Source organism: Sporisorium graminicola, chromosome SGRAM_20 (genome assembly GCF_005498985.1).
Source record: "Sporisorium graminicola strain CBS 10092 chromosome SGRAM_20, whole genome shotgun sequence".
Taxonomy (NCBI): Eukaryota; Fungi; Basidiomycota; class Ustilaginomycetes; order Ustilaginales; family Ustilaginaceae; genus Sporisorium; species Sporisorium graminicola.
In genome coordinates, this window is record NC_043729.1 from 808,484 (window position 1) to 822,624 (window position 14,141).

Consider the following 14,141-nt stretch of genomic DNA (forward strand, 5'->3'; position numbering starts at 1 on the left):
TTTGACGATACGTTGAAGCGTGAAGGAAACGGGCTGGTCCCTGCTGGTGTTGCAAAGATGTCGCATAAGCGCTGGGGAAGCTATTCGATGGCAGCCTTGATGGCCCGGGCTGAAGGAACGTATTGTGACACAACAGCAAACGCCGCGCCGTCTGGCTGTTTCCCGCCGCACCCCGTATCAAAGACATGATTGACCGGAGGTGCTATTCTTCCACGGTACAGTCTGACAAGCTTTGTTCCTCTTCGGGGACGGGCCGGCTACGTTGCCTGCCCGCGCACAGTTGACGTTGGCTGCCGAGTTGGTATCGAGTGATTGGTGTCGATGACCAGGTTCTGTATAGTCAGTCCATGCCCTCTTCGTCCTTCAGAATGAGCAGCACAAGGACACTTCTTCGAAAAAGTTGAGCTCCGAGTTCCGAATCCAACAAACTGAAATCTCACAACGTTACAGAAACACGAAATTGGATGGAGGCAATTCGAAAAAAGGGTCTCTGAACGCGCTTTCGGCTCCGAGTCGCGTTCAAGTTGATTTGCGCACTTTTTGCACGTTTGCACTTCTCCTCATCCATCGTCCATTCCCACATCGTTGCCATCGATATCCTCATCGCACAGGTACACGGCACCAGTATGCGCCTCAATTCTGTTATCGCCTGAATCACTGCGGCCGACCGACGCTGCGCAACTTTGGTCCGACAAGTATGCATCACCGACCACTTCTTCATTGAATTCTCTCGAGGCTTCCATCTTTTGACCCGAGCTGCACCTCCGCCGGCGCACTACGAGGATCATTATGCCCGGTTACGATCCAGTCCGTGATGCTGGTGGCTCAGACCGCTCGTCTCCGCCTCCAAATAATCAATCGCACCATGCCTCCTTTCCGCCTCCGTCCCCATCCTCGTCCGCTTACGCACAACGCGCTGCAGCATATAATGACGAATCAACCGCACCTCAACGCAGTCTATCTGGTCACAGTCTCGACCAGTATGGCGAGGTGCACGCCGTCTACGGTCGTCAAAGCAGCGTGCACGAAGGCATGTCCGGCGCGGCCATCATTTCCCCCCGCTCGTCAACAACTGCCCTTCCTCCGCACCCACGGGAACATCATGCTCGGTACGGCGACTACGAATCTGCCGCTCATCGCTACGACCACAGTCCTCGGCACTCCATGCATTCGGAGTCGGCCGCTCAACCTACTCGACGAAGCGCGTCGATCGCCGACCTCATTGCTGTCAGCGAAATGTCCGAGGCAGAACACGACAGGCACCGCGAAGCGCACAGGGACGTATTTCACTTTCGCGAAGATTCAGGCGCAGATCGAAGCATGAGCAGATCCAGTAGTGCATCCGGTGGCTTACACGGTGGCCAACAACACAGCTCATCCCATTCGCGTGTCTCGCTTCCAGGTCCGCATCAACACCCATTCGGGCGCGCGGAACGAAGCCCAAGCATGGCGCATCTGCTCAACGAGGGCACGGCAGGTGCCATCCTGGACAGGCCCAGGTCCAGCTCGCACTCATCCGTCTCTTCGCACGTTTCGCATCAGCCTCCGCAGCACCTCCCTAGCCAGATGTCACCCCTCGGTCATCCAACAGCACATGCCGGCCCGGGCCCTCACCCACATACTCGCGATCGCTCTTCTACCGGTCATTTGGTCGGTGCTGGCATATCCAGCTCCTACAGTGGCAGTTCACCCACCAGCGCATATCCGCCAGGCATGCACCCGCAAACCCCAACCACGTTGAATCGCGGTGGCTCCAGTCCTGGTATCGGCCCTTCTCTGGGAGCACATCCCACAGACAGAGCTCGCTACGCTGCTCATTCAGGTCCTGTCGGTAATGGTCCCCTGCCTCGATCTGGATCCAATTCGTTTGCATACCCGAGCGCCTCGTCGAGTCCCGCAATCCACCCTCACGCACACCTGCAGCCGTCACCGTCACATCGTTTCGCGGTGCCAGAGGTGCCCTTCGCTCGATCGCCTGAAAACAGGCGCGTCCCCTTGCCGCATTCTCCGATCTCCGCGCACAGCATTCACGCACGTGCCTCGTTGGGGAGCGGGCCCCCACAGTCATGGAATCACGACGAATACGAGGCGTCGCCGTCGTCAGCAGCAGGTATGCCGCCACCGCCAACAAGTGCCTCTCCTCGCAGAGGCAGTGTTGGCAACTCGATCTACCATGCACAACGTTATGCCCCAACCCTATCATCTGGCAACGGCATGCCACCGACTCCTGGCAGTGTCACGTCGCAGGGAGGCTATCCTGTCACACCAGGTGCACGATCTCTGCCACCAACCACGCCGAGCTCAGCCCACCCGCGTCACCCTGGCTATGAGTACGAGGAGACCAATTACTTTCCACGAATGGAAGACCACAAAATGGCAGGCTACCATCAGGATGGAGAAAGGTCGAGCAGCTCAACCAGTCCCCATCTTGGCCAAATGGAGCGTCCCAGCCAAGGAGGCACAGAGTATGGTCACGATGGTGAGCAACACCACGCATACGGATATGGCCGTACCTCTGTCAGCACACCGGGCTCAGCATATCAGCCGGGCGGACCGACTCCTTCGCATGCGGAACAGCCGCCGGCTCTGCCACGGACTGCTATATCTCCTTCCTTTGGCCCGCAACGCAGCCACCGGGATCCTATCGAAGAACAGGACTCGCTTAGCTCGAACGGTCGTGGTTACTGTGGTCAAGATCGCCATAGTGCGGAAGCAGAGCGTGCACTGCGCTCGGAAGAACATGATGCACCGTCAACCAAGTCGCAAGAGGGTCATGCTCCATCCCATCTTCGCTCCGCGCCAAGAGAAGATCCAGCTTCTTCTGCGGCGAATCCTTATGGAGCAACGTCACTACCGGAACCCCATGAAAGGTCTCGCGATGCTTCTGCTGCTTCGCATCACTCAAATCCGGACGCTGCATCTGCAGGTGCTCCTTCAGCAGTCAAGACCGAGTTGTCGCCTCAGCCTGAAGAAGACTCCAAACCCCTCGAGTCAGGACCTGTTGATGCCATCGCGCCTCTACCCCGCTATGCACCAACACGTCGAGTATCACAGCCCCGACAAGTTATTCGCCCAATCGGAATCGAGGAGATCGATCGCAAGCGTGCGCGATGCCGTAATCCCCTGCGCCGTGAATGGGAGCAGCTTCATCAGTCGGACAGTAGAGAAGCACTTGACGAGATCTTGCGCGACTTTCACACTAAACTGGCTAGCCACCAATCTAGCGCCAAAGGGAGTTCCAACGGCATCAAGGGTGCGGCAGCAGCAGACGCCAAGAAGCGTAGCGCGGGAGACACGCTCGAGGACGCGGAAGAGGTGGCGGACCACTACAACAAGCGACGAGAGGTGGGCATCCACGGGCGTGAAGAGTCGCCCATCATTGGGCTGCGCAAGTTCAACAACTGGATCAAATCGGTGCTTGTCGGAACATTCGCACGTGGACGTGACCCCACTTTGGACGGCCGAACGCGAGCGCGTGGTGGGCGCATTTTGGATCTCGGCTGCGGCAAAGGAGGCGACCTCAAGAAGTGGGAAAAGGTGCGTCCGAGCGGTCTGGTGGGCGCCGACATTGCAGCTGTTTCGATCGAACAGGCGATCGCGCGTCACCGCGATAACAACAACGGCTATCCGGGCGACTTTTTCGCATTCGACTGCTTCTCGATGGCGTTGGCGGAGGTCATCCCGCGGGAGCTGCTGGACCCCATGTTTGACAATGTGACGCTGCAGTTCTGCATGCACTATGCGTGGGAGAGCGTGGAGAAGGCACGGATGATGCTGGACAACGTCGCGCGCTATCTGCGGAGGGGCGGCGTGTTTATCGGCACGATCCCGGACAGCTACGAGCTGCGCGGGAGGATGGCCGAAAGCGGGAACACGGAAGACCGTTCGATCGGCAATCGATACTACAAGGTGGTGTTTGACCAGGTGGAGCGGTGGCCTGCGTTTGGCAACCGATACACGTTCTTTCTCGAGGACGCCGTGGAAAACGTGCCCGAGTACGTGGTCGACTTTGACGTGTTTGAAGAGCTGGCGCACGAGGTGGGACTGCGATGCATCTACCGCAAGAACTTCGCCGAGATCTATCACGAGGGCCAAAGGCATAGCGAGTACGGCAAGCTGCTGCAGAGGATGAAGGTGACGGACCAGCACGGCTCGTTGGTCCTCGATGAAGAAATGTGGCAGGCGGCGACGCTCTACCTCGGGTTCGCCTTTGAGAAGATGTGAAAAGCGGCGATCCTCAGAAAGCACTGCAGGACGCAATGCAGACATGATTGTGCTTTTACTCAGTTCAACTTGAACACCAACGTCTTCCGGAGTGATCGCGAGAAAGCAGCACAGTGCGGTCGATTGAGATGTGCACGCGGCATGAAGTTTACAGCATCATCCTCCATTGATGATACGACGGATGGTGTAACAAAGGAGGCAAAAAATAGATTTCGACACGAGGTAAATTTGGGAGCAAGGATGCGGATGTGCGCGCTGCTGCTCGGATCGAGTCACGACCCTGAACCTCTTTTGTCCGGTTTCGGCCCTCTTCTGTCCTCGCCAATACAGAAACCCCTCCACCAAGCAAGGGAAGCCGCCGGAAGGACAAGGTCCTGACTGGCAGCAATTTCATGAGTAGGTTGACGGGCTCGAGCGATCGCACCGCAGCCTGTCCTGACCCGGTACTGGCAGCAAGACGGTGTACGAAGGTGAGTGTAGCAAGTGCAGCCCTCTGTGGCTTTTCCCTCTCTTTGCTGGTTTTGCGCTACATCTCCGCGGCGGCAGCTTCCGATTACAGGAGCGCAGCAGCGCCGAAGCTGTTTCTGTGTCGTGACAGCGCCGTGTGACCTCTGCATAAAGAACTCTCGCTCTCTCTTTCTCGCCTTCTTGTGAAATTGGATTTCAGACGCCATTTTCTAAATAGTTTCCCGTCAGAGGCGAATTGCTGAGACGGTGTTCGGAAGCAGACCGAAATAGCGATTTAGAGAAAGAGACCGGCAGGCAGGCAGGTCCGCTGGCCGGCAAACCACCGACGGGCTGCTTGCTGCTTATTTGCGAGGAAGGATCGATCGCATGGCCATCGCTTCGAAAGTATCGAGCTCACAGCTGCAGCAGTACACAGCTTCAGCATTCGACTCGCCGACCAAAGCAAAGTACGGACTCGTCCCTTCTATCTCACCTTACTTCTTCCACCACGTTCCCATCTGCTTCCTACACCCCCCGCCCACTCGGCTGAGCTGGGACGACCTTTGCATCGCAGCCTCTTGACGGCGTCATACACGTACGGAACTCCCGATCGGAAATCTCCAAGTCTGCAATCGGACACATTTCTCACAATCTCTGCCACGGATATAGAGCTCTCCATCCACCGTACGGGGCCACATATTCACCCTGTCGATCATCAAAGAGCTGCTTCGTCTCACCATCTAGGCAGCAGCAGCACCAGGAGCGAACAGGCGTCTCTTGTACAGTAGGCTTCCAAGAACATGTCCCGTCAAGTGGTAAGCTTCGCCCAACTTTTTTCTTTGCGCCTGGCGTGAGCCCAGCCTTCAGGTCGGTGCAGCCCACTCGCGGCGGATTCTAACTAATCTTCTTTTATCTTTTCCTCTTCTGTCTTGCTTGCTGCTTCAGCCCAACGCACCCATGCCTAGGATGACGGATTCTCAGGCAGGACCCGGCGGCCCCTCTTCACTCAAATTCGCAGCGCTCTCAGTACAAAGCTTCCATCTCGACAGTCCACCCTTCACCGGAGCCGCCGTCGGAGGTGCCGGTCCACTCGACGAAGCAGGGCAACGACTTCAGGGTCACGACTCGGATTCACATGACGCCAGCGTCACACATCCTCAGGCTCACAGTCCTTCGCGTCCAGGCCGCCACTCCAACAAGACAGGCGGCAACAGTCCTCTCTCTAAAGCCACATCATACTCCTCTTCGGCAGGCGAAGACCACGACCCATACACCCGATCCATGTCCCAGACACGCTCGGTCTCTCCGCCTTTGTCCTCCTCGTCCTCGCAACAGCCCCACGACAGCAGCGTCAAGACTCCAACTACAGAGAGACGGTCGTTGCTGCTCAACGGCATGACCAGCTCAGACAGCGCAAACGCACTGTCGCAGTCGGCCTCCAGCTCTCATCGCAGCAGCGACAGAGAAGGTCGCTCGCAGTCCAGATACGACCACGACGTTCCCCAGTGGCACTTGGACGAGAATCTCTCGTCACGCCAAGCCAGCTCGGCCAGTCTAGCTACGCTGTCGCCCGACAAGCCCCTTATGAACATCTCGTCCACCGAACCATTCTCTTCCGCCGGCCGACCTGGTGTTCAACACTCGCATGCGACCGAGAACGGCACTCATCGCGATCCTTCGATAGCCCGCAACCAGCTGAACCGCGCACACAGGACCGACAGCAGCTCGTCGAACAACAACCGATCCTCGCCCTTCCAAGTGGGCTCCGAGGACAGGCCGGCCTACTCGCAGTTTTCTGAAGACTTTGATGCCCTAGAAGACGCCGCTTCCTCCACCGCCGACAGAGACGAAGAGGTTGATGGCCCAGAAGGCGTCTCCTCCACCTTTCGTCTTCGAGACCGCCGCGTCCCGCAACAAGGTCAGACCAAGGAAGACTACAGTTTTCCCCGACACCGGCTCCCGACACGAATGCTGGACGAGTCCAAGACGCCGCTCGTCATCGTCGCATGTGGAAGTTTCTCCCCGCCCACGTATCTGCATATGCGCATCTTTGAGATGGCCAAAGACCAGATCATCGAGTCTGGCAAGTACGAGTTGTTGGCAGGCTACTACTCGCCAGTCTCGGACTACTACAAGAAAGAGGGTCTCGCCAAAGCCACGCACCGAGTCAGAATGTGCGAACTGGCAGTGGAAAAGACGTCGACGTGGTTGATGGTCGATGCATGGGAATCGCTGCAGGATGAATATCAGCGTACAGCCGTCGTCCTCGATCATTTCCACGAAGAAATTAACGGATCTTCCAACGGCGGTGTGTTGCTTAGCGACGGAACGCGCAGAAACGTCAAGATCATGCTGCTTGCCGGAGGAGACCTCATCCAGAGCATGGGCGAACCAGGTGTTTGGGCCACTGCCGACCTGCACCACATCCTCGGCCAGTACGGTTGCCTCATCGTAGAACGTACGGGCGCAGACGTCTGGTCGTTTTTGCTCTCGCACGATCTGTTGTGGAAGTACCGCAGGAACCTCAAGATCGTCAAGCAGACCATCTACAACGACATTTCCTCGTCCAAAATCCGTCTCTTTGTTCGACGTGGTCAGTCGATCAAGTATCTCTTGCCTAACAGCGTCATTCAGTACATCGAGAACGAAGGCTTGTACCGATTGCCTCCAGACGAAGACCTCAAATCCGCGCCAGAGCATGCGAATTGGTAGCGTGCTTCGAAAGTCCCGTCCGACACCACGGCTTGGCCAGCTCAGGTTAGACGCACACTTTTTAGATTTCTCAGCCATCCAAAGACTTTTCACCGTCTCTCTCGCCTTTTGAACAGCAGCCTGATTCGTAAGACTCACGATTTGAGACACACGCTCATCGAGGCGGGATCTCGCTCGACTTGCAAAGCATGCAAAAGGGTTTTCACCAATGCAAAGGCATGGCATTGGGAAAGAAATGTCAGAAAACGTAGACAAGGTCGCCTATCGCCTTGAAACGGGAGATGGGGATCGCGAGTAAGAGGGGGACCGATCGCGAGGGCGTCGTTTTCGTGGCGGAGGAGAGCGCGATGTGGAGGCGTCGCTCTCGGAGCCAGAGTAGCTTGACCTAGACAGTGATCGACGGCTGCGTCCCCTTCCGACGTCAGCGGACCGCGAGCGAGAACGTGGTGCGCGACTTCTGGAGACGTAAGGCGAACGCGAACGCGAACGCGAATACGAAGAGCGTCTTGGAGTCACGGAGCGCGAGAACGACCTCGATCTCACCCTGGACCGGGACCTGGACGAGTAGGAGGAATAGGACGCAGATCTCGTGCGGCTTCTGCCACGTCGCCGAGCTGGAGGCGGGCTGTGGCTTCGACTACGACTGCGGCTTAGACTACGACTGCGACTGCGAGAAGAATATGAACGGCTCGAGTAGGAGGGCGAGCGAGACCGAGAGCGAGAACTATACGAACGCGATGAGTATGATCTGGAAGAGTACGAGCGAGATGAGCGAGAATACGAAGAGGACGAGCTGCGGCTGCGTGATCCTGTACTACTAGAGAGGACACTAGACGAGTCGGTATCGCTGTCGTCCGATCCACGTGCCGCCAATGCCGCTTGCCTCTGCGCCAACAGGATTTTGGGCGCGTTCTTGAGGTGCTCTCGCATGTCTTCGGTCAACACGCCTAATCCAATCGATGTGAAGTAGTTGATCGAGAAGCGGGTGCTTTTGGGGTTGTCCTTAGGGAAGAGGCCCTTCCAGTCTTCCTGTAGAGAAGGCTCCTTGAACCGCTCAGCAAGCTCCTTGAGACCGAGCTGTTGCTGCAGCTCTTGGAACAGGATCTTGACGAAGATTCGGGAACTGCTGGTGGTGTCGTCTTCGTTCATGTGCACGACGGAGAGGGATGCCCAGCTGATACTGTCTGTTGAGTACAGGTGACCGAAGAATCGCGCAATGTTGCGCAGTCGGTTGGTCTCGTAGCGATGGATGGTGTCGTAGTAGTTGCTGAAGCTTTGCGCAAACGTGTCCGACCATTTGCGATGCAGTTTGCAGAAGCGCTCGCCCATGTTTCCGTAGAACTTGCTATAGGTCCGCTCCTGCGAGCAGCACTCGACAATCATGTTACAGAGCTCGATGTCCTGACCCTCGGGCACTTCGAGCTTGAGCAGCTTGTGTACGCTCTCTTCAAAGTCGAGCGAGGACATGATGGTGAGATAAATGGTCCTGCGAAGGTTGATGAGATTCGTCTCGGTTCTGTCGTGGATCTCGAGCTGGCGTTGGGCATCGTCCTCGTCGCCGCCGGCCTCGCTCTCGTCCGAGCTGGAGCCGGTCTCGCTGTCGGCCTCGGAACCACTGTCGCCACTGTCCGAGTTCTCGCCAAGGATCTCGGCTTTGATGGCGCGATATCGATCCTCGTTTTCGATGAATTCAGGATCCTTTTTGAATACGTTGAGCCCTTCTTCGACGTTTAGCTGGTCGTCGAGACTGATGCGATGCGTGATCTGGTCATCCTCTTCGACGAGATCGAGCGCTTCGGGAATGCGTGGGTTGTCCTTGAAGCCTTCGCGACGCACCTGGGACAGCACCTCAATCATGTATTGCACGCGCTTGCTGATCTCTCCCTCGTACAAGACAGCGCGGAAGCGGTCAAAGACGCTGTTGTTGGCCTTTGGCGCTTCTTCGGCGAGGAAAGCGCCGACCTCGCGCATGAAACCAACGGCAATTTCGACACTGTCGTCGGTGGGCTTCTCGAGAAGTAAGACGAGGATCTCAAGGGCGAGTACCTCGTGAACGACTCTCTGGTTGACGAGATGGGCGATGAACATGGCGGTCGAGTTGCAGACCGTCTTGTCGTTCCTTTTGAAAGAGCGGCGGAACTGTGACACTAGCCGGGTGACGAGCAGCTCTCCGACCATGGGAAGCTTGGTGTTGACGATGGCGGTGAGCGCAGCAAAGACGGGCGTGAAGGACAATGACAGCGCCTGGGCACGCATTATAGAGCGGCAATAGAGACCACGACCACGAATGAGATTGGCACCGCCGAACAGCTCGGGAACGATGCTTTTGATGTTGTCTTGGGCGACCTTGTTGACAAGACCGGTGATGCTTTTCTTGAGAGCGTCCCAGCTCATCCGCTGATACTCTACACTGCCAGGGTCAGCGGCCGCAGCTTCGGCCATCAGTGCCCTGAGACGAGCCGGTGGAATGTACGCGCCTCCCGCCTTGGTGGCGGAGAGTTGCGCCAGCGTTGACCGCAATGCTTCGCCCTTGGCTGCCGTCTCCTTCGCTTTTGCCTCCTGCTCGCGGGCCTCGCGGGCTCGAGAGGCGCTTTCCTCCTTCGCCCCGTCACCATCACTGCTCATAGACGGCGAACGGCCTCTGCTTGATCTTCTCCTCCTCGATCTTGGAGGTGGTGACCTAGACCGTGACAATGAATGCGACGAAGTGCTGGGTATAGAAGCTGAACGGGTGGCCGACCTCTTACGTTTGAGTGCTGCAGCGCCGTCATCAGGTGATGGAGACCGTGAGGAGGCGCTCTGTGCGCTCAAGCGACTGGGTGAGGAGCGATCTCGCGACGGCATGCTGCCGAGCCACTCACTGGTTGGGGTCGATCAGGAAAGTAGCTGAGTGGGCGTAAGTCGTGACGAAGAGGATTCCATCCGCAGCAGTCGTTGGATGAGCGTGGCTGGCGCAGGCAGAACCTGATCTTAGCTGCGTTGCTGACAGGTCGTTGGCCCAAAGAATGATGACGGCAAGGTCTGTCTGTGGATGCAAGTTTGAGGAGGAAGGTGATCGTGACGGAATAGCAGGCCAAAAAGGGCTAAGTCGAGAGAGGGTTCAGAGAGCGCGATCCAAGCGCGATTGAGTGCACAACCAGCGAGGCGTCCCTGCTGCGCTTTTCATTTCAAGAAATTCTTCGTCGGTTGCCATCGGCCGTGTCCCGAGAAATTTGCTACTCCACTTTGCTGAAACGTTGGATGTGTGAACTATAGTGAAGTCTTCGAATCATATTTGCTGACTGACGTTCAGTGCGGCAATGGCAACAATGCACCCATGGGCACTGCAAGTGGTGAGCGGTGAGGTGAAGCGAGGGTCGTTCAAACACTTCGCAGCATATCCTGCGTACGCGAAACAAGCCTCGCTTGCGACCCACGCTCAATGGTCATCAACACTCTTCGTCTCACGATTCTCATCGCAGGGGCGGGTGGAATACAAATACAATTCAGGAGAGTGGTGAATCGATGCCTGAACAGAGTGCGGACAGGGAGCAGGGCCATCTTCGACGAACGGAAACTTCCTGTGCCATGTCAATGGGCGGGTTGACCTTGAGGTTGAGTATCAATCGCGAAGGGAAACGAAGAACGATCCGGAGATTGTGGGACGCGGGCCGTTTCGGTAGAGCCCTCCTAAAGGGTCACAAAGCTTGATTTATCAAGTCTCAGGATGCGAGCGATCACGAAGCGTGTCTTTGCGCGCATGTGCAGTTGGTGATCGACGGAGATCAGCGCTTGGAGCGATCCGTATCTGCTTGCGCGTACATCAGTCTCTGTCGCTCCTCCAGTACGCGTCGCTTGTTGAAGTAGTCGACCTGATTGAGCGCAGAGGAAGGATTGAAGAACAAGGTCAGTCGCTTCGAGCGCATCGAAGCTTGCCAACACTGCGAAGACTTACCCAGCTTCTGGCGCAGTTGGTCTCGTAGCCCTGTCTTTCCGACAGACAAGGATCTTGCTGGCGGGCTTCTTCGACCGTCTGCTTCCTTTCCCGCTCGAGCCTCGCTTGCTCCTCCTTAGCTGCTTTGCCGACGGGGCCTCTCCCGTCGCTCATGTCAGTCCCCGGAGGTACGACGATACCCTTCTGTGTCAAGCATCCAAAGTAGCTGTCTCGATGCGACCAGCATGCCTTGCGCTCGTTTCTCGTTGGCGCTGGTGCTGGTTCCGGCGTGGTTGGCATTGTCGCGAAACGGTTGCGTAGGGGATGCGACTGTATTCTTGCGCCGATGCAGGTAATCTACGGCGAGGCGATGAGTGGAAGAAGTGCCGAAATGTGGCGGATGATCTTGGCGTTGATGTGACCGGAGGGAAAGACGCCAAAGGTCGCGAGAAGATAGCTCCCAAGCCGCCCTCTGGAAAAAAAAATCTACCGGCTGCAGATCTTCGTGACATGTGGAGCTCATCTTTCTGCTTCGAGGCTTCGCCAAGATGCGCTCGCGCAGAGAAGACTCAATTCCGAGTGCACATTTCAAGCTTACTCGAGAAATTAAGCGCTTCCGGAACCCCATTATAGATGGAAAGCAGCAAGATCATCGGTTCCACAAGCATCGCGATGGGTCTGGTGATGTACTTTGTCACGGCAATACCGACATCGAACGGCTCCTTGTCAAGCTGTGAATGCCATGCCCAATGCTATGTCTGGTAACGTGTCTGTTCCGCTCGCTTTTGCAGGATACGTTTGCCATATGTCTCTGGAAGAGCGACCAAGAGCACCAAGAAGAAAGCGAATCCAACAATGGCAGACAGATACTCGGTCCAACGCCAGCCTAGCTGCGATTCGACGATCAAGGCGCCCAAGATAAGACCAAAGGTGGGGCCGGCAAAGGTGGCGAACGAGTAGATGGCAATAGCGATGCCACGCTGTTCCAAGGTGCAGTAGTCTGCCATGGCACCGCCAGCGATCGAAAGCGGGCCGCACCCAAACACACCGCCGAAGAAACGGCAGATGAGTAAGGTCTGCGAATCCTTGGCGGTAGCTGTGCTCAAGTGTCGTGACCGTTGCCAATCCCTTCTTGGTGACTATGACGGCTCGAAAGAAGGCTAAATAGGCAGAGGTCAAGCTAGCAGAGCATTTTACAGTCTATTCTTGGGCAAGTCTACGCTTTCCACTTTCTTGTGGCGCTCAAGCGTGCGTAAGCAAGCAATGCCGCACTGATGAGCAACAATGAGCCACCAAACCACGTCATGCTGCGGTAATCTTGCGGCTCTGGTGTCAATCCGTGGGTGTTGTTGGCGAGAAGGTGGCCTGCGACTGGATTGCCGCCGAGCGCCCCCAGCGAAGCCATGGTGCACATGAGAGAAATGTAGGTGGGCAACACTTTGAGCTTGTCCATGTCGTCGTCGCCGGGGACGTTGAGGATCAGCGCCGGTGTCTGTAAAGATATCGCCGGACCGTAAAAGAGACCGTACAGACTCGCCCAGACCCACAGGCCGGCCATGCTGGTGATGCTCGACCAAGCAAAGACCATGACGGCCGAGACGAGGGTGCAAAACACAAGCGTGTTGGAATGACCCAGCCTGTCCGAGATGCCTCCCCACACGAATCGACCGACAAAGGTGCTTGCACTGAGCAACGACGTGAGATAGAAGGCGGCGGTGGGCGAGGCTCCCAATGATTGCGCATAGGGCACCATGTAAAAATTGGGAACATAGACGCCGGCGAGGCAGAGCAGTGCACCCACGAAAAACGCATCTACCTCGAGGCTCTTCAGTGCTCGGCCGACGGGATACGAGCTCATCTGCAGCTTTCGACTAGCAGCCACCTTGACGTTGGGTCTGACCATGAGCACCGAGGCTGCAAGACAGACGAGCTGGATCAAACCCATGGCTCGCTGTGTCCATGCGTAAGAGACGCCCGAGTAGTTGATCATGCGGTTCAAGATGATGGGCCACACGACACCGCCGATCGAGCTGCCGCCTAGAGCGACCGACACGACGACGCCGCGGTATCGCTTGAAATGCTGGTTGGGCAACGACACGGTCGGAAGAAAGGCGACACCGATGCCGATGCCTACGCAAATGCCGTGCGACAGCAACACCTGGTAGAAGCTTCGCGCCAAGCTCGACATGACCGTACCCACCACAACAAACACGGATGCCACAGCAAGCGTGAGTTGAGGTCCGAGCACGTCGGTCATAATGGCAGCAGGGATGGCTAAAAGATATCCGGCGCTCAGCATTATGCTACCGATCCAGCTGATGTTGGACGGCGAGACCTGAGGAAAGATCGACTCGTAGTAGGCTTGGTAGGGTCCGTAGCCGGCAACGTAGCCTTGGGTGGCAAACATGGCCAGGAAGCATCCGCCGGCAGTGGCCCATGCTCGAGCTCCACGGTCCACCACGAGCTCTCTATCCGATGCAGCAGCAGCGTTCTCGTTGTCGTCATCATCCTCCTCGTCAGCAGCTGCATCGCGTGCTCGAGATTGGAAGCGGAGGTGGTCGCCCGATCGAGACATGTTTGGTACAAGTTTACAGGCCCGGAGAGCATCCCAGTCAAGGCATGCGTATACCTCACCGCGGGTCGATGGAAATTTGTTGATGTGGTGGAGCGATACTTTGTGAGGAATACGTCGGTTCCAGACTGTGGACACCGGTGGACCCTGAATCTCGAAAGCTATATCCTTCGACTGCTGGTCGCGAGCACTACTGCCAAGTCGCAAACTGGCGCGTTTGACACTGCCGGCGGCATTGCACATGGTCGGGGACGAGTCATCCACGCCGCCTGT

The 14,141-nt window shown here is 56.9% G+C and overlaps 5 protein-coding genes across 5 annotated transcripts; 2 read left to right on the plus strand and 3 right to left on the minus strand.

Annotated features, from left to right (window-relative positions):
- Positions 1–789: 789 nt before the first annotated feature.
- Positions 790–4,224, plus strand: EX895_003459 (uncharacterized protein; the record flags this gene model as incomplete). Its single annotated transcript, XM_029884057.1, has 1 exon — positions 790–4,224. One exon carries the CDS (start codon positions 790–792, stop codon positions 4,222–4,224), a length of 3,435 nt encoding a protein of 1,144 aa, XP_029739863.1.
- Positions 4,225–5,628: 1,404 nt separating this feature from the next.
- Positions 5,629–7,383, plus strand: EX895_003460 (uncharacterized protein; the record flags this gene model as incomplete). The annotated part of the gene is made up of 1 exon (XM_029884058.1): positions 5,629–7,383. The coding sequence occupies one exon, from the start codon at positions 5,629–5,631 to the stop codon at positions 7,381–7,383; it is 1,755 nt and encodes a 584-aa protein (XP_029739864.1).
- Positions 7,384–7,804: 421 nt separating this feature from the next.
- Positions 7,805–10,008, minus strand: EX895_003461 (uncharacterized protein; the record flags this gene model as incomplete). Its single annotated transcript, XM_029884059.1, has 2 exons — positions 7,805–7,939; positions 8,212–10,008. 2 exons carry the CDS (start codon positions 10,006–10,008, stop codon positions 7,805–7,807), a joined length of 1,932 nt encoding a protein of 643 aa, XP_029739865.1.
- A 1,139-nt stretch (positions 10,009–11,147) lies between these two features.
- Positions 11,148–11,596, minus strand: EX895_003462 (uncharacterized protein; the record flags this gene model as incomplete). The annotated part of the gene is made up of 2 exons (XM_029884060.1): positions 11,148–11,234; positions 11,318–11,596. The coding sequence occupies 2 exons, from the start codon at positions 11,594–11,596 to the stop codon at positions 11,148–11,150; spliced, it is 366 nt and encodes a 121-aa protein (XP_029739866.1).
- A 916-nt stretch (positions 11,597–12,512) lies between these two features.
- Positions 12,513–13,871, minus strand: EX895_003463 (uncharacterized protein; the record flags this gene model as incomplete). The annotated part of the gene is made up of 1 exon (XM_029884061.1): positions 12,513–13,871. The coding sequence occupies one exon, from the start codon at positions 13,869–13,871 to the stop codon at positions 12,513–12,515; it is 1,359 nt and encodes a 452-aa protein (XP_029739867.1).
- Positions 13,872–14,141: the final 270 nt, after the last annotated feature.